This window comes from Lineus longissimus, chromosome 4, assembly GCF_910592395.1.
Source record: "Lineus longissimus chromosome 4, tnLinLong1.2, whole genome shotgun sequence".
NCBI lineage: Eukaryota > Metazoa > Nemertea > Pilidiophora > Heteronemertea > Lineidae > Lineus > Lineus longissimus.
In genome coordinates, this window is record NC_088311.1 from 16,376,091 (window position 1) to 16,400,502 (window position 24,412).

Consider the following 24,412-nt stretch of genomic DNA (forward strand, 5'->3'; position numbering starts at 1 on the left):
TGTTTCAGTTGTATAACTATGGAGAAACTGTTAGTGTGGTGTTCTGGTCTGATAATTGGAAACCTGAGAGCTACTTCGATAAGATATTGTGCAATGCTGAGAGAGGTCTTCATTCACTCTGTCTCCTTGGTAAGTCATGCTCCTGTTTGAAGGCCAGCACCGTTTCGTGAATTAGTTTGGCCTGTGCCAAAAGTGCTTAGAAATAAACATTGATGCTGTACGGTAACCAGACATGTCATGACCTATATAGGACTGTTGTATCGCTACTGCCATACACAACAGCAATGTTGAAATTTATTACATCCCTCATACAAAGTTTGTCAGTACTATATTGTTTTCGTCACCATCATCCTATTCATGTCAATTTTGGTCTAATCTAATTCTTGGCCACGAGGGGGCCAAAATTGGAAACCTAAAAAGTGTGATATCTATTATAAGTGACTTATTTTCAATCAAATTTTTATGCTAGGTTCTTCTAGCGCGGATACATCACATAACTTACAGGTTTTTGATTTGACCCAAAGTCACAGAAGGCAAATGGCGTAAACTGGCCATTTGAGTGTTACTATGACACGTTTCTTAACCACTAAAGCTACAAATTTGGTACACTTGACTTCCACGTCATATAACCACTGACACCGAATTTCGATCTGATCTGATTCTCGACTTGGCCACCAAATGATAGGTGCAATATCTCGCTTATTAGTAACTTGTATTCAATGGTATTTTTATGGTAGGTTCTTCTAGCAAGGATAAATTGCATATCCTACGGGTTTTTCGATTTGACCTACTTTTCAAGGCCACAGAGCCAAAATGGCGTAAATTGACAGTTTGAGTGTAACTACATGTATGGCACATTTCTTTACCACCTAAGCTATGAACTTGAAATTGGTACACATGATCCCCTATGTCAGATAACCTCTGACGCCGAAATTCAGCTTGATCTGATTCTCAACTTGACCACCAGGGGGCCAAAACTGAAAAGGTAAAAAGTGCAATTTAAACGCATGAGCTGTGAACTTGAAACTTACACAGGACTCCTCAGGTCAGGTGACCTCTGACAATGAATTTCGGTCCGATCTGATTCTTGACTTGGCCACCAGGGGGCCAGAAGTGGAAACCTAAAAAGTGTGATATCCTTCTGGTTTTTATGATTTGACCTAATTTTCAATGTCACAGAGGTCAAATGGCGTAAATTGGCCGTTTGAGTGTAACTATGGCACGTTTCTTAACCACTAAAGCTATGAACTTGAAATTTGGTACACATTACGTCATGTAACCTTGGACACCGAATTTCGATTTGATGTGATTCTCTACTTGGCCACCAGGAGGCCAAAACTAAAAAACCTAAAAAGTGCAATATCTCGCTTATTGGCGACTTGTTTTTGGCTCACCGTAGGGGAGTCTATACCATAGCTCTGTGTCCGTCGTCCGGCGTCCGTCGTCCGTCGTCCGGCGTCGTATCCTGTGGCACGTTTCTTTACCGCTTGTGCTGTGAACCTTAAACTTTCTATACATCATGCCCAAGGTCATATGTACCCTGACACTGAATTTCCCTTCGGTTTGATTCTTGGCTTGGTCACCAGGGGGCTAAAACCGAATTCTTAAAAAGTGCAATATCTCATTTATTATTGATTAGTTTTTGATAAAAAATTTATGGTGGGTACCCCTAGCAAGGATACATCACATATCATACGGGTTTTTGATTTGACCTACTTGTAAAGGTCACAGAGGTCAAACTCTAAAATTTCACCGATAGTAGCACGTTTTGCCTTCATTAGTCCTGCAGTCTTTAAATTTGGTATGTAGACACCTCTTATGTAGCTGAACATGTTGACCAAAAATCAGGTTGATGTGGCGTAATCTTCAAGGTCACTGAGGGGAAAGTGGTGTAAATTTTTCCTCGTATTGTGGCAATCCAAAGGTCGTGAGTTCAAACCCCGGTCAAGGACAGCCAAAATATTTTTATTTTTTATCTTTTCCTTTTTTCTTTTCTGAGTTCTATCTTACATTTTCTTCATTTTTTTATTTATTTGGTGCCATAGATTTAATTAGGCGGCCATCTTGGAAATCGTTTTTGCCGATTGCTGTAGTGTAACGAGTGATGAAATTGTTATGGTCAGGTGGATGTGTCTACATCACATATCACCCTGGTTTGTTATTTGACCTACCTGTCAGGGTCACTGAGGTCAAAGTTAAAAATATATTCACCATTGTCATGGAGTGGCACGTTTCTTCACTATCATTTTCACCTAGACTCTACAAGCTTGGAACCACAAGTCTCGGATTCACCACTTGGCCAGGGCCGGCTCTGAACTGGTCACAGATGCATGTATAAATTATGAGAGGCCTACATACTGTAGCACTTTCTGTAACTGTCTACTAAAAATACTTACGGTGAGCACAATGGCCCCTGGCCGTTTTTCATTTATGAGATTTTTATGGTAGGTACTCCAAGCAACGATACATCACATGTCATACCGACTTTGCTTTAACCTTTTGACTTTGGCAGATGTCGAGGAAGTAAATTATTGTGTTTTCTTAACAGGGCAGCTGATTTTTTATCGGGGCGATATATGTCCATATCTAATTTCAGCGGGCCGGGCCGCCCTTGGCTACTACCGCGCTCAAGAGTTAATAGATATTGCCGAACGAAAGCAGCTAGGTCGTTGCAATAATGTTTGGCAGGCCTGCCCAAGTAGGCACAATAGAGGATCACCATGGTCACCATGCATTGGAAATTTTCCCTATCCCGACCTGTGGCCCAATTTATGATAATATTTGGATCCCAGGGATCAAAGTTCACTTTCTTTACCATGTCGCATTGTTCGACCTTTTGTCATCATCGTAGTGGCATATTGCAAACCCAAGTCGCAAATATTTTCCTGCCTTTTCGGCATTTTGCGCAGTTTTTTTTCTCATCTTTTTCACAACGGAAATGACGACCGGTAATCATCAATTCATCATGCATGGTCTATCTTATGCTCCTCGCGAGATTGGAATAGTCTTCTACTTGAGTTGAAAAGTGCCAATGGAAGCGTGCAACGGGAATCAAAACCACCACTCGCTATGGCCGCAAACGCTAACCATTGCCTGTAGCCATGTACTGGTCTAGGCAGATGACCTGTGCACGATATATAATGATTACTAAGTATCACCTCATCGACAATGTGAACTCGTTTCCCATTTGTTACAATCCAGTGCTAGTGCCGATGCTCTATTGATCGATATCGGGGGAACAAGGTTTGAGTGGCAGGAATATCCAAACCAATAAAATGACCAGAAAATGGCAGTCAATGAATTTGCGTTGCATGCTGGACTACTACGAAGGGTATGGGCGCCCAAATTATCATTTATCAGCAAAATCTCTCATGGCCGCGCTGTCATTTATCTGTCGAATAAAGTGAGATGATGTAAGTGCACTTTCCAAGAAATTCCATTAGGTTACTTCTTAATACTCACTTCTTCCCAAAAGTGAAGAAATTTGCCATGTTGGGCTGCAACGTGACGTTCACTGGTGCAGACGATGGATTGTTCACTTGTTGCGTTGCTGTTAGATGGCGCGCGCTATCATAATGATGATCAATGGTTGCTGCAGACGATCAATCAATCAATGGTTCTGTAGCCAATTTTTAGTTCATCTGTGCTACTCGGCCCCAATTATTTAAAATTTGATTGGATACCTATATGACTGCACCGCTCTCTTCGAGATGGCCTCAAACCATGACACTATTCGTTGGCATCCCTCCAAATTTTGTTTTGCTCATCAGTGCCAATACAGTACCAATTCAAGAAAACCTGCACTGGCCACAGTGAGCTAGTTTGGGAGAGGCCAGGTCAATTCCACTTTATACGGACTTAAAGCGCTTGTTGGCTGGAATTATTGATGGAAAACTAGTTCTGACAATTTCTCACACTCTCTTTCAGATATCAAAGTGAAAGAACAGACAATCGAAAACCTAATGAGGTGAGAATTTTGTGTTATTCATTTATACTTTCATGTGATTAAGGTATTGAAATGAGCAAAGCCTTCAGTTTGTTATTACCAAGTGTATGATTATTCCCCCCAATCTTTCTGTTATCAAACATCCAGTCGACTATCAAATATCTAATATGAATGCCTGACATGACCGAAGCAGAGTTTGGTGTGTCCATGGGCAGTTTTGCAAGCATTTTATCTTTCATTGGAAAAACAGGGAAAACAAGTGTAACCCCCCCCCCCCCAAAAAAACCAAATCAGTGCGAAATATTTTGGAAATTGCAAAAATAGAACGATGAGAAAATTTGGCAGTTTCCAGTAGATATGACAAAAGAGACCTTTATGCAGTCTCCCAATAACTAACTAAACTCCGAAATATATTATTAATTGGCCAAATTTATTTTGACTAATTTTACTTGCATCGTACCAATAGAAGGGGCGTGCCCCCAAAATGTAGCGGCCACAACAAACGCATCAGCAAGCTAAATCACGTGACGAGTAAATGTCCGGATGACGTAACATCATGAGGACAGGATGTGAAATATTCACATACCACGTGCTCTTAACAGAGCCAATCACGTGACATGACTCAACTCGCTGACGCGCGAAGTGTAATCCGCTAAATGTTACATAACTGCAAGGGGTCAACCACCACTCATAAAAAATATGCATCTGAGACACTATACAAGTTGGAGGAGGAGTGGAGGAGGTGGAAAACGAAATAATTAAACAACTTGTTCGTCTCACTGCAACCTGGCAAGTAATAAAGCTCTTGCCCCTTGAAGCTAGCTAGCCCCTTGAAACCAGCTTGGGACCCTAGCTAGAATCTGATTGGTCAGCCATATTCCTGGACACTCCCCGACCTGGCTGATTAGCATGTGGTGAGGGCTGAACAAGTTGATTAGGTTATCCCACATAAAATCCATTATGTCAGTCTATTGTTTATAGTTTACATAATGAGCATTTATGCAGTCTCCCAATAACTAACTAAACTCCGAAATATATTATTAATTGGCCAAATTTATTTTGACTAATTTTACTTGCATCGTACCAATAGAAGGGGCGTGCCCCCAAAATGTAGCGGCCACAACAAACGCATCAGCAAGCTAAATCACGTGACGAGTAAATGTCCGGATGACGTAACATCATGAGGACAGGATGTGAAATATTCACATACCACGTGCTCTTAACAGAGCCAATCACGTGACATGACTCAACTCGCTGACGCGCGAAGTGTAATCCGCTAAATGTTACATAACTGCAAGGGGTCAACCACCCAAGTGGCAAAGCCACACCCCACCGCAGTACCAGAAATATTTTCACTTTCATTTTTAGATTTTTTTTTTTTTTTTTTTGAAAATAGTTAGCAGATGCAAGAAAATACCGTCAAAACGACTATAGAAAACTGTGGCCTTTAAGGAAACGCAAGAGTAAAGCAAATGTAAGAAGTAACAATTTAAATAATTACCCACGGCTTATAGAGCCGAATTGAAATACTTGGCACTGTTTGTGTTGCTAGCCAAAATTGCTGGAGGCACCCAGGCATCTCTAAAAAGAAAAGCGAATGAGTAAGGGAGGCTAGAGCTTATCCCTAATCGTTTGATTACGTGTTAGCGATTGTAGACTACCAGGAGCCCAAGCAGGAAGCTTACTTCCGTTAGTGGGAATGAAGGGCAGCATAAATAAATAGGCTAAGCCGTGAGGTGCCTTAACTCTGTGAAAGTACTTTTAAAAACTCAGATTAACGTAGTTAAGAGATTAAGGGTAACCTGCTGGAAGGCCCTAATTGGACCACAAACAGGATGCAATTATACACAGGATGTAGTTATACACAATTTGAGAATTGTAAGCTGCAGCCTAAGACTGACAACTTAAGATTAAGATTAGCCTATACTTTACATGTACTTGACAATTACCTCAAGTTGACCCTTAATTATATATACAATTGAAAGCTATAAGCTGCAGCCTAAGACTGACAACCCAAGAACCACAAATCTGACCACGAAAAATGGTATGCTTAGTGCCTAATTAATGCGTATGTATCTACGGAAGGCGTCTGAGGACCAACGCCCAAGCAGTCGGATTTGTGCATCGGATTTACCTTGCATGGCGGCATCACTGGCCGCCCCGATTCTAAAAGAATGTCCCTTGAAACGACTTGAGTCAAGCCCACAGAAATTAAGCATTGTTTTAAGAATCAGATCAAATTCCCTTCTGATTACCGGGCGGCCTGACTCTGATAAAAATAGAGGGCCTGCAGTTGACCCTCTTACTGCCATGAAACGAGTTAAAGTTGAGACCGGACATGGGGGCAAAGATGCCTGAATGTGGATACATTGAGGCCCCTGGGCCTTACTGGACTTAAAGCGCAAGATTGAAATTAAAGCTTCGCTGTTGGTGGTCGAAACATCACTAAATTGTAAGCATGACGCAGTTGTTTGTGTGGACTTAGGCACCAACTCGCCAATGCGTAAAAATGCGTGAAAAGCTGTCGAAAACATGGCGGCTACAAGCCGTTGTTGGTACTGCACAGAATAAACCCTTGGAATCGAAGCCAGGAGCGTAGCTAAGATGCTTTTCGTGATAGGGAGACGAAGGTCAGCCCTAGCTTGCAGGTTTTGAGCAGCGCCCAATAGCTTTCTAACTATGAAAGAAGCAGATGGGTCAGGGTATCCCCCCCATTTCATGAAAAAACAGACTGCTGATAAATAACTGGCTATGGTCGCAGGGGCGTATTTCTGTGAAAAAAGGTATGCCACAAAAAGTGAACAGTTGGTGACAGAAAGAGGAGCCAAAGGTTGGCCGGGCAGTGACCGATGACAAAACTGTACATAAATTGACCAGGCTCGACAATAACCTTGCCTGGAAGATTCGGACAAAACTGCCCCTAACAATGTATTCAATGAATCGGTAACCTCTCGGGCAACATATCTTGTGGAATCTCCGTTGGGGAGGAGTCTAGCCAAGGGGCCAACCGACGAGCTTTGTCCACCTGAAATCGGGAAATCAGATCAGGTAAATAATTGAATTTCCCTGGAATATGCTTTGCCTGAAACCTTATGTTGAGCTCTAAGCATCTTAACACCAATTTACGCATGAGTACCATTACCCTCTTATCTTTAGAAGATTGTTTGTTAATTATATGAACAACTGCATCATTGTCGCATAGAAACACGATGGAATTATTTCTCCACAGATGGCCCCAAACAAATAGGGCTGCAACTATAGGGTACAGTTCTAACAGAGTTATATGAAAAGATTTCCACTGAGTTGGCCATGCTCCAGCGACCCAGTGAGAGCCAAAAATGGCCGCAAATCCCAAGCTACCTGCCGAATCGGTGTGCAGCTTTAGTTTGTTACTGGAAACCCATGTTTCTCCATGAAAAAATGATACACCGTTAAAATTTGCTAAAAAAGTAGCCCATACTGACAGGTCAGCCTTGACATCTAGAGTTAAGCTAATGTGGTGATGTGGGTTGGTGAAACCAACAGTTAAATCTATGAGTCGTCTTAAAAAGGCACGACCCGGCAACACCACTGAACATGCAAAATTTAACAAACCAATCAGAGATTGCAACTCTTGGAGACGGACCGTTCGTCTTGCTTGAAAACCGGATATTTGTGTGTGACATTTGTGTAATTTATCAGGCGGTAAGCTTGCTTTAAACTTAATGGTATCCAAGACTATGCCTACGAAAGGCATAACCCTATCGGGCCCAAAAGTCTTCTCAATAACTAAGGGCACACCTAAGTCATCACACAGCTTTTTGAAGAGCCCTAATTGTCGTTGGCAGTTGGCAAAACCGTGCACCATCAATAGGAAATCATCCAGAATGTGAACCATAGATTGTATGTGCAACTTTTTTATGGCTATCCATTCTAACGCCGTACTCAACGCTTCAAAAATAGAGCAACTACTACCGCAACCCATAGGCAAAACCTTATCGTAATAATATTTGCCCTCCCAGGTAAAACCGAGCAAGTGATAGTCATCAGGATGAATGGGAATAATGCGAAAAGCTGACTTGATGTCAGTTTTCGCCAAAAAGACTGGGTTGGGGACCGTTTTAATCCTTGCAATAGCGTCAAGAATAGACGCGTATTGCACATGCTTACAATCTGCTGGAATGCCATCGTTTACCGAAGACCCCTCAGGGAATGAAAGATGGTGAATCATTCTGAATTCACCAGGGGTCTTTTTAGGAACAACCCCTAAAGGCGAAACATGAAAATTTTGAAAAGGTGGACTATCAAAAGGGCCGGCAATACGCCCGGCTTGTAACTCTTTCTGAATTTTAGAGGATACTATATGTTTATGTTGCTTTGCCGACTTTAAATTTTCACAAATGAGGGATTCCATGTTACCAGCATAGTGTAAACGAAACCCGACAGAAAAACCCGACTTCAAATAATGTAATTTCACCGGGTCATAACCGGAGAGGTAGGCACACAAGGTGTTAACTTTGACCGGGGATGGGAGAACGGAATGAGAAGCACTAATATTTAGGGTTGGATCATTAATGTTCTTTGGTCGTGGTATCACCTTGCTTTGAAGAGCCTTTTTGGGTGTAACACTTGGAGGTAGGGTGTTTACCCTTGCACTTAGCGCAAGTGTGCTGGAATTTGCACTTGGCGCCTCTGTTGCATTTGCCTGTATTTTGGTAGACAAAGCAGGTGCCTTTGGGTAAGCCGTTGGAGGCTTTGTTAGCACGAAAGGGCTGATTCTTACCGCCGGAAATGGTTTTGTCACTGGCGGAAAGATCAGAACTCCCTCTTGTATGGGCCTTCATGTACAAGGTGTGTACCACTTCCAACCAGTCAAGAGGTTCCTCTTGACGCCACTTGCGAAAATTCCCGTCATAGTAGCGTCAATCCCCTCCCTCGTGCGCAATCTCTTTCACTAATGCCGAGTACCGTACCAATTTATATACATCATTTGGGAATTTCATCCCATAGACCGATGCGAAAACATCAAAGCACGACAACCACTGTATAAGTGACAAAGGCTTGTCTTTAGTTACTTTACCAAATGACAAGGAGATGGGCACCCCATCCTCATCTGTTGATATGACAATTGGCTTGGGTTTGTCCTTATAGGTTTTCAAGAACTTGTGGAAATCCACATATTTCCCGGCCCAAACTTTCTCTCTGATCCTGTCGGAGACACCGTAATATAACGGACGGGCCACCGAGAGAAGAGAACCATTTATGTCTCTACCAGTGAACGACGGTTCGCCTATATCTCCCTCACCGTTAGTATTGGCGCTGCTTGTCTGGCGTTGGTTTGACAATTCCAACTGAGCTGCAGATCCTGCTGCCGACGACGGACCCTGATTCGACTGAAGCTGACTGTTCTGCATGACTCCTTGCGTGGTAGCCGATACCGCCCCCGAAGACGGACCATACTGTAACTGCGGCTGAGTAGTATTGAGCGGTAATCCAGTAGCACCGAGAGACGCATTGCTGGTGGTAACATTGTTAGTCCTGGCCATCATGTCCATCATGGTGGACATAAACGTCCTCATTTCAGTAAACATAGCACTAACGTCTGTTCCGCTCGGTCCCGAATTCGTTTGGTCGTTGCGCCTCTTAGTGACTTTTTTCTTCTGCCTCTTGGGACCTGTTGGATTTTGGGCTGCCCCTTCGGGTGCTGGCACCGGCACCAATGGAGTATCTTCCTCATCCGCTTGGCGACGTCGCTTGCTCTGTCTAGTCCTCTGTGTATTGGACGCCATGGTCTAGAAAAGAACAGCGTGATTGTTAATATATATGAGCTTTAAGAAAACAGCATCACCACAAATTGTGCAAGTGAGGAGAGATAACTCTCAGCACACTACCGCCTCATGCAGGGTATCGAGAGCGCCCATTGATAAACAACCTAGATACCAACCCATCGGGTGTCTATTGGTTTCAAAACACAGAACACCAAGACAGGAGTACATGATATCTAAGATTGCTTTTAGTCAAATGAGAAGCAAAGATCCAACTACAGTTGAGAGCATCATAATTAACGTGCAGAGCCTGAAACTTCATGCACTATACGAACAATTGTGCAAGTGAGGAGAGATAGCCCTCAGCACAATACCGCCTCATGCAGGGTATCGATAGCGCACACTGTCAAGTGAGAAGCAACGATCCAACTACAGTTGAGAGCATCATAAATGCGCAGAGCCTAAGACCCATACACAAGGTAGATATGTGGAGTGCCCAAGACACATACACAAGACAATGTGGTGAGGAGAGATAGCCCTCAGCACAATACCGCCTCATGCAGGGTATCGATAGCGCACACTGTCAAGTGATAAGCAACGATCCAACTACAGTTGAGAGCATCATAAATGCGCAGAGCCTAAGACCCATACACAAGGTAGATATGTGGAGTGCCCAAGACACATACACAAGACAATGTGCAGGAATAAAGGGGGAAGCTCCCTCCTAGCACAACCAGCCCATTGCAGGGTATCAAAGCCCAAACTGTTGAAACCATAACATCGCACCAACTATGGGTTCGCGATATCAAGGGCGGGCTTCAAATTGGTTGGGAGCAATGATCCAACTACAAGGGCATCATAAATGAGCAGAGCCTAAGACTCACACCCAAGGTAAACAAGCGCACAGTGCCTGACGGCCCATGCACCCAACTTAATAAGCATATGAACCGTATGCTATTGAGCTAACGAACTAAAGCAATAAGCTTCAGTAAGACATCTAACCTAGCTACTCATAGCAGATGTGACAGCGGAACGCACGCTGCGGTACAATTTGAGGTTTCCCAATGGGTTCATATGGACGCTGTCCCTGTTATAAATGTTACTAGTAGGCTGGGAAACGCCTTTATGAAGCCATAACTTCACCGGTATGCGACCCAAAGGGTCACAAAAATCTATCAAGTAACCATTAGTTCTGAAGACCTTGTCATTGTACACTTCAACGGATAGGTCTTGGGTGCGTGTTTTAAGGCGCTTGACTAAGCCGCCTACAAAAACTTTCCTTAAAGATGTTATCTTTGAAATGTATAACTCCACCAACTCCGATACTGAGTACGCTACAGTAAAGGGGGCGGACGCAGAGCTTAGAGCATCTAGATCATTTGAACCAATCTGCAGAAATAGCACATGGGGCTGGAAAATCATCAGCTCCTCCCATATGGTCGCGTTTGAGCCCAAACTTGCGACAGTACCGCCACCGATATGGTGCCAACTAACACTACAATTAGCTAAGTCTAACCAGTTTGGCCGGGGGAGTGGTGGAGCCACATTACTAAACTGCTGCATAAATGGAAAATCTCGTGAGAATTCCATCAACCTACGCACGTAACTGTGACCTACAATAGCTACTTTGGTCTGCTGAATCGCAGTCATGGTTCTAGCTACTATATACAAGAAAGCTAGAAAGTATACTCCCCAGGTTAAAACGTTGGAATAAAAAACCGGTACTCCAAGGATAAATTCAGGAACGAAATATGTTGGAAACGAAATAATTAAACAACTTGTTCGTCTCACTGCAACCTGGCAAGTAATAAAGCTCTTGCCCCTTGAAGCTAGCTAGCCCCTTGAAACCAGCTTGGGACCCTAGCTAGAATCTGATTGGTCAGCCATATTCCTGGACACTCCCCGACCTGGCTGATTAGCATGTGGTGAGGGCTGAACAAGTTGATTAGGTTATCCCACATAAAATCCATTATGTCAGTCTATTGTTTATAGTTTACATAATGAGCATTTGTTTCTGAAATTGTCATGAAAAGAATTCAATCTTCAAATTGTTTAACAATCAGAGTAAGCATTAAGAGTACAGATCAGCAAAGGATTTACTAATATTCATTTTATTTTGGCTTAAAGTGTATTTTATCTTTATTCCAGGGGTAGAAAGATTTACGAGCCTCCACGCTACATGTCTGTCAGTCATGCTGCCCAACAATTCATGGAAATAATAGAAAACAGGAAGAAAAGTGGGACAGAGAAATTAGGTAAATATTTTTCACACTATGAATGCAACAAGAGGTTAACATCGGACGTCGTGGGGTGTTTTTTGTGAGTTGGTGTTAAAATTTTCACAACTCCGTTTTCTGTTTTCAGTCGTGATGTTCATGACGTAGAATGGCTACCGGGTCAAAGGGACTGAGTGCTTAAGGATCCATCCATTGGATTGTGACTGCATGAAAAACTACCTGGGTGAACTGATAGGCTCACTGTTGGGGAGTCTATACAACACTGCTGTGTCCGTCGTCGTCGTTATCTGTATCTTGTTTGAAAAAAAGTGGTACGTTTCTTAACTGCTAGAGCTACAGCTAGTAACAGAACTAAGTATCGTGTCGTACCGTCGCCGAATCTTACCGTGATCGCGTCCTTGCACTATACTGTCCTAGGTTGGCCTGATGAGGGCGCAGTACGAACCGCGTATCGTCACCTAAATCCCATCGGCTCGTATCGTCGTAATTGTCGGGTCCTACTTGATGTTTTTTCGGTTCGTGTTTAATTTCGGACCATACCTGAATTTACCTCGGCCCTAATCTACATGTTGTCTGCTGGTTCCTGACCAAAAAATAAAATGTTATCATACTTCAAATTGACCAATCATCCTTGTTACGTTCCCGGTTTTGATTGGTCTTATATAATTCCACGGGAAATTGAAGTTTCTTTAGCATGAAGAATTTACAGGAAAGTTGACATTCACTTTCTTGTCAACAGGGCAAAATGGGTAAGTTTTATCAAGCTTCAAACTTATCCACAAATATAAGCACTTATATTCTAACCTTAGCCAATGATTATCACGTTTGACACAGATGAAGTTATGACATGTTTTCAATCGAAGTATGTACCTGCGACCTTGTTATTATGGTAGGTTCTCCTAGCAAGGATACATCACGTATCATATGGGTTTTTGTTTTGACCTAATTTTCAAGGTCACCGAGGTCAAATGGCGTAAATTGTCCGTTGGAGTGTAACTATAGCACGTTTCTTAACCGCTAAAGCTATGAACCTGAAATTTGGTGCGAATGACTCCCTACGTCATATAATCTCTGACACCGAATTGATCTGATTCTCAACTTGGCCACCAGGTGGCCAAAACTAAAAAAGGTTAAAGTGCAATATCTAGCTTATTAGCGACTTGTTTACGATGATATTTTTATGGTAGGTACTCCATGCCAGGATACAGCACATATCCTACGGTTTTTTGATTTGACCTAATTTTCAAGGTCACAGAGGTCAAATTGCATCTATTTGCTGTTTGTAACTGTGGCATGTTTCCTAACCGCAAAAGCTATGAACTTGTACACAAGACTCCCTCTGTCATGTAACCTCTGACACCAAATTTCAGTCTGATCTGATTCTCCAGGGGCCAAAACTAATAAAGGTAAAAAGTGCATTATCTCGTTATATATTTGTGGCTTGTTTTCGATTATATTTTTATGGTAGGTACTCCAATTAAGGATGCATCACATGTCATAACGACTTTGGTTTGACCTATGTAGCATGTTTCTTAACCAGAATGAATTCCTAACCACCAAATATCTATACGGTGAGCACATGGCCCCTGGTCGTTTCATTTTACAAAGCTTCTGCACCTAATTTAAAAATTGGGTAGGCAGGTCGGGAGATGTAAAGGGAGGCCACAACTCACAGGGTACTGAGGTTTGGAACTAAGATTGTCTGATAAGGGGCATTCCGGTGTAATAAGACTTAATATGTACACAATGATGTTCATGGATTCACTCACATTAGGGTGCTTTCATGGTCACGTGTCATGATATGGCGATCATTTGGGTTTTATTTTCTGTAAAATGCTTTACTTCAGCATGCATTTTTGATGCACTTTTCACATGCCCAAACATGTCCATTTCAACTGGCAGGTAATCAATAAAGTTATCATGTCCGTGTTTGGCAACGGATCTAACAACTTTTAAAGGAGACGTCTTCGCCCTCACAATCAAAAGTGACGTTTACAAAAATCCCTGTATCGCTGGTTAAATCCAACAGAATCTTTATTGAAGTGTTCTTTAAAACTAACATGTTAGATTAATCATCCTGTCATTAAACATCATTGCTTAGTACAACTAGCCCTTAAACATTTCGCTGCTGTATCGGCCACATGGTCAGAAATATCATCTGTTCAAGAAACGTTGGTACCTGTGCCGATTATTTCCAAAGGAGATGGTGCTCATGAGCGAACCTTCACAGATGTACTGCTGTATTCTTTCAATACAGCCAACTTTTTTTTTCTGTTGTGGGCAAGAAAAGTGATGTAGCTTATTCGCCCATGATAGTGATAGAGTATTTAAATGATAACTTAACCTTGCTTTGCTTCCTCCTTCAGCAGTGGATGAGAATACGATAAGCATTGGGATTGCCAGAGTTGGGTCTGACGACCAGAAGATCGTAGCAGGATCTCTTAAACAATTAGTGGATGTAGATCTAGGAGGACCGTTACATTCTCTTGTGATATCTGGACGGATGCATGCATTAGAAATAGAATATCTAAAGCAGTTTAGCCTTGACATTGATATGCTCAACAGGATAAGTGAACAGATTTAGGAAGAGAGTACGTTGATGGTGCTGGAAGATGTGTTCGAATCTTTGAAGGAATTCATTGTCTGGCTTCTGAATATCATGTGTGGTATATCTAGCTGGAATCTTTGACCAAAGGCTTGCCCACGGAACCCAAAAGAAGGGCAACGATTAGGCTCAACCTGCAACACATAGAGATGATCCTTTGAAAATGAGATAAAGTCCATGCAGCTTAGTGAGGTTGCAACTCAAAACCATAAGAGGTGAAAGAAGACAGTGTATGACCTTTTTACATACACTTTAAAATTTGCAATTCTAACTATATTACTTCATGTTGCATGCCATACCTATTTTTTCTACAGTTGGTTGATATCACCAAATATCAAACAACTTAGAATTTCAACTTTCAAAACTTTTCATGAGATTTTTAGCTCAGCTGACAAGCTGAGCTATTCATATGAGTAAATGGTAGAATGAATGTCCGTCTGTCTGTCTGTCTGTCTGTCTGTCTGTCTGTCTGTCTGTCCGTTAAACAGGCACGTTTCAAAACTATGGTGGATAGGCGATAGATTTTCCCTCTGAGGCATTGAGACCCTTCAGGACTCCTGAATAGACCAAATGTGGGTCCGGCAGGATGAGCGGTTTGGCCACTAGGTGGCACCGAGCGAAATTTTCCAAAAACTTTGCCAGCAGCTGATTTCTCCTAATTCTTCAAGTTGGGGATCATGAATCAAATCTAATCTTATAGAGCAAAGCTTTCTCTTTCATTATCAATAGGCGTGGTTCATGAATTTCTCACCAGGTGGTGTTACTGGCGCAATTTAGTGAGCACCCCCCAAGAAGAGCATTTTAAATTTCGCGCAAGTTATCCCATGCGCAGCGAACGTCACGTCTCGGAGTCTGCGCAGTTCAGACGTAAGGAGACCATGCTATGGAATAGATCGCGTTCTGTCAATTCGGAGGTAAGTTCTCATTAAATCCACAATTTCACAGGCGATAATATTTGGCTGCTTGTGTTATTGCATGTTGATGACATTAGGGAAGGCTTGGATTGTTTAATTGGATGTGATTAATTTGAAATAGTTCGTCGACGATCGTTGAAAAACGATCTGCGAAATGCAGCTTGGTCTGAGAAACGATGTCAAAGTCCGGCTATAAATCATGGATTACTCAACAAATAACTCTTGTCACATAGCAGAACTAATGTGAATAAACAAGACAATAATAAACATCGTTCTGATATCATCGGGTAAGGTTGCCAATGTACATAAACAGTGTAATTGAGGATCCACTCCGGCGATTTGAAATGTCAACAAACAGTAAATGCGATAGCTGATACACACTGACACATGCACACTGTACATAGCGCAATGCTTCAAACGGGGCCGATTCATCACTCTTATCACAATGTATTCTCAATGAACTTCCTTGATCATTCGGCCCTAGCGCCTTATCAGTTGTTGTTGGCCTTGTATTTGATATAACACTTGGCTAGCTTAGCTATCTATCAAAATTAAAATGTTATCTCCTCATCATGTTTTGCAGGAATGATCTGCACTACTGCAGCTGCATTTGAACATATTTGGTGACCACATCACAGATGACCAAGAGAGAGGATCGAGCTATGACTTTGCACATCCCATCGACTTCGGTGTTCACCAGTGCAATCATCAGAAGAGCCATTCAATTTTAGTATTCAAGTATTTCATTCTGTAATACTTACCTCAAAATTGACTAAATAAAGAAAACCGCATGTGGCAGTTGGTTAAAAAAATCAAGTCTATCTGTTTAAAGTTTTTACTTGCTATCAACATTTCAATGGTGGCATTCTGCTAAGGTTTGTAAGAGTTTCACTTGACTTAAGCAGGGTGTACACTAGTAAAATATTAGCAACATTTTTACAACAATTTTGCAACAAGCCCTTCAAGGCCCTGTGTACACTAGCAACAAAATTGCAACAAATTAGCAACATTTTTACAACATGTTGGTAAATTGTTGCAAACTTTTTAGTGGGAACAAAGGGAAATAGGTATTTTGGAGGGAAAATGGATGATTCCAAGGAGAGAAGATGTGTTTTGAGTGCTTCTGCAGCAATTTTAGCTGTCATTGTTGAGAGACGGAAGAGGCGGCGAAATAACCAAAGAGAATATGGACCAGGCCCTGGATCAAAATGAGGGTGGATCATGGGGCATACCACTGCCTGTTAAAGGAGTTGCGGCTGACTGACAAGCCGTCATACAAAAACTTCCTGCGAATGGATAAAACTTCTAGAAAAGGTTTCATCACCCTACGAAGCAAGACACTCACTTGAGAGTTGCTATACCTGCTTCTTGTTCAAGTCACATGACTTCAGGTAGATCACATGACGCAAATCCTATTTCTGATTGGCTGAAGAGTTTGCAACATTTTTACAACATGCAACAAAGAATTGCATTGCATTTAATTTGCAACAATTTTACAACAATTTTACAACAATTTTACAACAATTTACAACATGTTGTAAATGTAAGAAGCGTTTTGCTCTGTACACACTACGCAACATTTTTGCAACATTTGTTGCAACTGGAAATGTTGTAGAAATGTTGCTAATATTTTACTAGTGTACACAGGCCTTTAGGCAATAATAGAGTTGGGTAGGGCATTTTGTTAATGTTACCCTTTTAGTTAGGGAAACTGGTGCCTTCTGCATTAGGTGGACCCTACTTGCTCATCTGTCAGACCGGCCTCACACGTCGGCAGTAGAGTTTAAGGTCCAGTCTGCGAGATTTACCCATTTCTACCCAGCCAAAAGCGGGTGATTGGGCTAGTCTCTCCATGTGATTCAATTCGCATGGATTCTTGTGTCCTGTGCTGAAAGGCTCCCTCCACAAGGGCAGACTACATCCGGTGGCACTAAAGTATGGAAGAAAGACAGAAGACGACCAAATTGCGAAAAGGATCATCATCATCATCATCATGGTAACAGCTGAGGATGAATCATGTTGCTGTGTGTAGAATTGATGGTCCAATATAGGTTAGGTTATCTGTTTGCGCACACATTGCAAGGGTGGAGCTTGCTTGAAGTAGATTGCGCCAGTCTACCGTAATTCACTGTTACACATCCAGTAGCTAATATCCTCAGGCTTTGAGTCCTTAGTTTAGTAGAGTTTGACGAGTAATGTAATATATACGAACAACGCGGCAACAACTCAGCTGAGCGCCAGGCCCTTGGGCCTCTTGTTGTTTATTTTGATGCCATTTTTCATGGGAAAACCATCTGTGACAATTTTTATTGACAACTGAGATAGTGGGTTCTTTAAGTTACCGAAAAATATGTGTAGCCATGGAATTGGGCACATTTTCCAATTTGAGATTTGTGTTATCATCATACATGTCATGATGGAAGGAATTTATTTTAGAATTGTTTTACAGAAACTCTATGAATTGACCAGAGTATGATACTGTTCTACTTCCATATTAACTGCAGGATTTGTTTCATGATATTTTGATATCATTATATAACATATATTTTTTTTATTTTAAAATGATAATTATCAGTGTTTTATAGATATACTGATCGACACTTTAAAACACTGTTAGAACCATTTATAACAGTTAAAAGCCTCCATAAAAATTAGGCCTTGATACATTGTACTCTTTTTAAAACTGATGAAACAGTTAATCTGCCTGAGATGTATAGGCAGTGCATTCCGAAGCCACAAATCACAGAACCGAGAGCACTTTTCCCAGCAGTTATTGTCTTGGTTTGTTCCACTCCAAGGTTGGAGCTGAGTGAGCTCTGGTTTCCTGGCTCACCCCCTGCAGTGCCACCAAGGGGCGTAACATAAAACATGCAATAGGACCTGTGATTTTTGTCTGATTTTCATGAAAATTTTTTAGTAGGTACTCCTAGCAAGGATACATCACATATCTTACGGGTTTTTGATTTGACCTACTTTTCAAGGTCACAGGGGTCAAATTTCGCTAAATCACCGATAGGTGGCACGTTTCATTTTTATTTCAGCTAGAAAGTTCAAAACTTGTGTCGACATGTATCTGGGGACCCTCTATTTTACCGAAAAAAATTTCACCAGCTCCGACATCAAATATGGCTGCCAGAGGGGCCATCTTGAAAATTAAACAAACTCCCATTACTCCGAAACTAATGATAGGATTGCAACCAAATTACATGTGATTATGTATCTATGTACTCTTAACCCTTTGGGATAATGGAAAAAAACAAAACTACAACATTGTAGAAGACAAACATTTTGGATTATTTGTTCCTTATTCAGAGTCAATGTACAGACCGCATGAATTCAGTTTATATACAATTTATAACAGAGGAGTAAGGCATTGACGGACGTCATTCTTACAACCGAGACTCTCTGTCCACGTGTCCATTTGTTGACACATTCAGTAAACAAAGTCATTAATTGCATTTGCATCGGCTATCAATTTGATGTCATGCACTGCCGCACTGGTGGCCGAAGGCACATCTGAAAATATATTTATGTGCAAGCTGGCTCAAAGACGGGTAATCTATCTGAGATATTGACGTCTTCACAAGTTTGAGTTGGTGTCTGCTCAGGAAGGTAGTTTTCAAGGTCCCCCTCATTTTGCCGAAGATATATGCTTGTGCATAAAATGCAACTTTGTCTCTGTCTTTCCAATTCCTGAGCAAGTTCACATGAAAAATACAAAGTTGCTTCCTGTGTTTTCCAGTATCGACCTCATAATCTACAGGAGATACTTTCCGAACAATGGGATAGGGTCCCTGCCATGTCGACTTCAACTTACTAGTAGCTGAAGGGAGCATGACCGGAGCCTCCTCCCCAATCTCATAAGTTTTCCCCCAGACATTTTGGTCATAGTACGTCTTCTACTTTTTCTGACTCTTCGTCAGTTTATTTACAAGACTGTTTTTTAGCTTGCATGTGAGCGGTTTTGAAACGTCCAAAAGTTGGGTAAATCAATCGAATATTGAACAAAACGACACTCGAGGCTGGGCTTCGCTATTTGTCTTTCTATCTTTTGACATCCCACTTCTAACACCATGATACGAATCTTGGAGAGAGTGAGAAAGATGGGCTTTGTAATTTTAGATCAAACAAATCAAGTGGACTGTTTATTAGTTCAGTCATACGGAGGGCGCTGTGTGTTCACTCAGGCAAATGATGAAATACTAATATTGAAACACTTATCAGGCATCACTTCTTACACCCGACCTAGTGACCAAGAGTTGCAAGGTGCTTGACTGTCCACTAAAATCACGATGTCATTGACAGCTACATATATGTTTCGACACTTAGTTGCCCACTTCTGCCTCTCCAGTAGTAATATTAGATATTCCTTTGACCTCCTTTTCCAAAAAAAGTTTGCAAGGGACCTGATTTGCCTCCTATTGTAATTGTCATCCTTACTAAAGAAACCTGGCGGCAAGTTTGGTGAAACCTTCATCAGCAACAAGTGATTAAGCATAGGAGCCCAGCCTTTTTAACGGCAGAGGCTCCACACAGAGGTTGGGCTACAGGTGTCACATCTGGGTTGATGTGCAGCTCCACCTGTTTGGACTTCAGTTTACCAACTCCACAAAACAAATCAGGGTAACGTTCATCAAGAATTTGGCTTTATCAAGTCATGTTTTGTCTGTTACAGCACTCACAACAGTCAAATTTGCCGCATCAACACCAATTTTGAGTACACCAAATTTCATTGCAGTGTCCTTTCCTAGCAGTGGGGGACACCTTTTCCTTTAACAGCGATGAAATCACCCAGTACTGTGTGATTGCCAACTTTAGTTTCACAAAATGAACCGACCTTTGACAGACAACGGTTTTTCTGAAGTATACATATAGAGTTTCCGTCCGGGTGGTGTAATTTCTGATTTACACGCAAGTTTGCACCGCTTCAAAGAGTTCCAGGTATCTATTATGGGGGTTATGTGGGGACTAGCACGTTCTGTAAATAGATGTGGATAAGACTCCAGTTAGCGAATTCCATTTATTACTGATCAACATCCAAGTTAAAGTCACAATACAATAAGTACGAATTAAATATGCAATGTTATATATACATGTACAACTGGTCACAGAATTGATATGAAATCTTGGTTACTTGTGATTTAGTCAAATTACCAGACATTTAACCTGACTGAAACTAAGTCAACTCTAGAGAAACATTTACAATCTATATTTATCCCAATTGTCTTTTATGTCACGTAAGTGACCTGGTAGAGTTTACAACTTCTTAAATAAACGGAGTGATCCAAATACACATATTAATGAGAATCCAATAAAAACCTACAACCTAAAATATAAAAGATATAAAGTTTGGCTTACCTGTAAATAGATGTGGATAAGACTCCAGTTAGCGAATTCCATTTATTACTGATCAACATCCAAGTTAAAGTGCTTCTAAACTAAAGCCTTTAACTTATATAGTGGATCCTGGATTTTGTTGACCAATAAGAAACAGTATTACTAACACAGGAGTCTTAAACGACATAGGTCAAGCCAATCAGGAACGCCGTACCTTGCGATTACGACAAACTCGTGTCCTAGGAAGCGGTTGTTATTTACCAAATATACATCAGGTAACCACATCAAACACTACTTCCAGCAGCAAGACAATATGAAACTAATATAAATCTAGGCTAAGTTAGATTAGCTGCGTTAAAAACAATGACCAAATCCCTTAAGCCAGAGAAGGCAAGAAGTGAAGAATGGCCATCCAGACATAGTGTCTCCAAGTTGTATACCTAATCATTGACTAAAACAAAACCTCTTATAGTAGAAGGGTTAAGCCGTTGTTAACCATTGTGCTAAGGGATTAAGATACTTAGTATTGGCTTTGGTATTTGACAGATTCCCATGAGACCTAATGAAAAATTGATAACAAGTTGATTTACATTTTTGATGAAAATTACACCATAAAATATCCTCATCTACAACATTACACGTAGCACCAGAGTCTATCAACATCTCTAGTTTTACCCCACTAATCTCTATTGGCAGTCTATAAGTGGTACTGGTGGCACCATCTCTGATAAGAAATGCATAGTCATCATCACTTTGCCCACCTTCAGAGTGTTCTTCTTCTTAGACTTACAAACAACAGCAAAATTATCTTTTCCAGAATACTTTGCACACGTTTTGCCCCTGGCTGGGCATGTAGGATCACACCCATAATGTCCTTCTCTCCCACAATGATAGCAAGAACTGGTCTTTGCACCACTAGAGTTATTATTTCTCACACCCATAATGTCCTTCTCTCCCACAACGATAGCAAGAACTGGTCTTTGCACCAATAGACTTCTTATTTCCTACGACTTTCAGTCTTTTTCTTGTGTTTTCCAAACCTTGGGGTTTTCGTGATCTTGACCCTTTTTCGCCTCACCTACCAAGTTAGCACTTGGGGTAGATGACTCAGACTTAATGGCCAATGCAGCCATCTGCTGATTCACGCTTTCCTGAACCCTTGCTATTTCTAGCGCAAGCCTTTCTATTCAAAAAGTTTACGTTTCAGCTTGACTGAAAGGCACTTTTCGATTATTTGCTCCCTGATATCGATATTCTGATCAGCAAAATTGCACAGGGCTGCCTGCGTTTTAGCCTCGACACAAACTGGTCAGTCAAAACGTCGTCCTTTTGTTGCAAACCTCGAAAAAGATGCCTCTCGAGTTCCTGGACCTGTGGTCCAGCACAATGCTGTATTAGTGCATGTTTTTGCGCCATATTTACGACCGCCTTGGAAGCGCAATACACCTCGAAATTCCTTTTCCACTGCCGCCATTTTGTGGCTAGGCTTGAAATGGGGCCGCTGGCCTCAAATTTTTCTACGGCCGGTAGTTCGATCTGTACCGCTTGTGGTGTCCACAACAGATGTCTTCGGCGGGTATCAAGAACTAAAGGAAGATGACAGTCAATGTCTCAAGTAAGAAATACTCTTTCTCGAGGTGAAACTGTAAAGACAAATGATTGCACAGTCTTACAATCTGTAAGAAAGCTTTAGACACATCTGGGGTTGAGGCTACCTGCCACCAACAGAATCTTATTAAGATTTCTACTATACTGGGCATGAGTGACGGTCCAGTCTCCATACTATCATTCAGAGATACCTTGTTGTATCTTGCTGCCGATGCGTCAAAAACCGCCCTAACCTTTGTACTAAGGCTGGTCTCCCTGACAACTGGTCGATGTGGTAGGTAAAACACTCGGTAGGGACCAGGCCCCTGATTCCATAGGCATGTAGTTTCTTTAACAATAGGAAATGGGGGACGGAATCAAATGCACCTGCTATGTCAAGGAAGACTCCCCTGGTTACCTTACCGGAATCAAAGTTGGAAATTATTGTATGTACAATGCTGATAAGTTGTTTTTGAGTATCAAGACCAGGCAAGAAACCAGATTGGCGTTCAAATAATAAGTTTGGGCCGGACTGTAGTCAGTTTAATCCTTTACTTATTGCTTGTACCTTGCTTTCCGCACTGTCCATTGGCGTCCCAGGGGGGGGGGGGCATGGGACAGGGGCGTAGCAAGCTTTTTGTTATAGTAAGCTGATTTCAAATCAAGAGCCTTATGTTGAATCTTTAGCTGTTTCTTTTCAAGTTTTATCATCTTGCGGTAATACACAGATGATGTCATATCCGGACGTTTTGTCTTTACATCACTACCCTTCCTTATCGAGGAACTTGCAACGTACAACTGGTGATCGGCTCCTAGAAGACCATGATTCAGTTGTCGCGCTAAATCTCCATGGTGGTGGTTGGCGAGGTGACAGCAAGGGAGAGGGTGACCGACATGAAGGAATTGGTGAGACATTTCCCAGTGTGCCCACTGATGCAGCTGATGTAGCAATGGAAGTGTCTGACACATTATCTTCGTCATCCTCCCTTCGTATTTCCTCCTCATCTGTAGCAAATGCACCCTTTATTCCTGAAATAAAAGTTGGTTCAATGTAGAAACGATCGAGAGCGAGCATGCAGTGATTGAAAAAATCCAATATCATTTGACTTGATACATTATATGAGGGATGGTCTTTGGCCTTGAAAAGCTAGAGGGCGCAGCTCAAGTGCTTTTCTTTGCCTGCACGGACTCAAAAATTACACTCCGGTGGTTTTATGTTCATCACATACCAATAAAAAAGTAACTTTATTGCTCAAAATCGGCTCGAAATCTGGGAAAATTTGCCCCCGTGGCTGGGGCCTGTGTCGTCGCGTCATTGAAGACGTTGCGTTATCGTTCCCGCAACGGACGAAAATAGGGATCTCACAATGTGTGATCTGGGGGGTGATCCGGGAAACTATCACCCTCCGTGACGTCGATGTCTCGTGTTGCATTCTACATTGCGTGACGTTGTGGGGTATGTGATAAATATAATTCTACCAAATGACAACTACGCCCAATACCAGTACATTGGCCCAGGTGTATTGGTTCCAACTACCTTTTACGGACGCGCATTGTGGGCACCTCATGTACCACGTGGGGGAAGGGGGGGGGGGTGTTATGACCCCCCATTGTCTGCATTGACTATACGGTAGAGTAGAGGCTGTAGGAGAAATTAGGCCAATTTTAACCCACCTTCAATCTGTTCTTTCGGGATTACTTGGTATATCCTCCATTCTTGGTCATTTAAGACACGCTGTAGCAAGGAGTTTTCAGCATCTTCGTCATCGGGGAGTGGCTCTCCCCCACCGGTTTGTTGGCGTCGCCTCCTACTTTTTGTGAAGTGCTTTGCTGCCTTGTCCTTGACGTTTTTAAATTGCGATCCACTTGTCTTTTACGTTGTTGAGGGAACGATCATTCCCATCCACGGCATTGACATTTTCAACAATTTGTTTATAGACATTGTGGGCACCTCATGTACCACGTGGGGGAGGGGGGGGGGGGGGGTGTTATGACCCCCCATTGTCTGCATTGACTATACGGTAGAGTAGAGGCTGTAGGAG

At 41.9% G+C, this 24,412-nt stretch overlaps 1 protein-coding gene across 1 annotated transcript in view; it reads left to right on the plus strand.

Moving 5' to 3' along the window:
• LOC135486581 (diphthine methyl ester synthase-like) overlaps positions 1-14,907 on the plus strand; it is a 39,215-nt gene extending 24,308 nt beyond the window's left edge. Inside the window, exons 5-8 of the mRNA XM_064769497.1 lie at positions 9-129; positions 3,928-3,967; positions 11,839-11,945; positions 14,294-14,907. Of these exons, the coding sequence (XP_064625567.1) occupies positions 9-129; positions 3,928-3,967; positions 11,839-11,945; positions 14,294-14,511 (486 nt within the window). The 3' untranslated portion in view covers positions 14,512-14,907. The remainder of the gene's footprint in view (positions 1-8; positions 130-3,927; positions 3,968-11,838; positions 11,946-14,293) is intronic.
• The last annotated feature ends 9,505 nt before the right edge of the window (positions 14,908-24,412 follow it).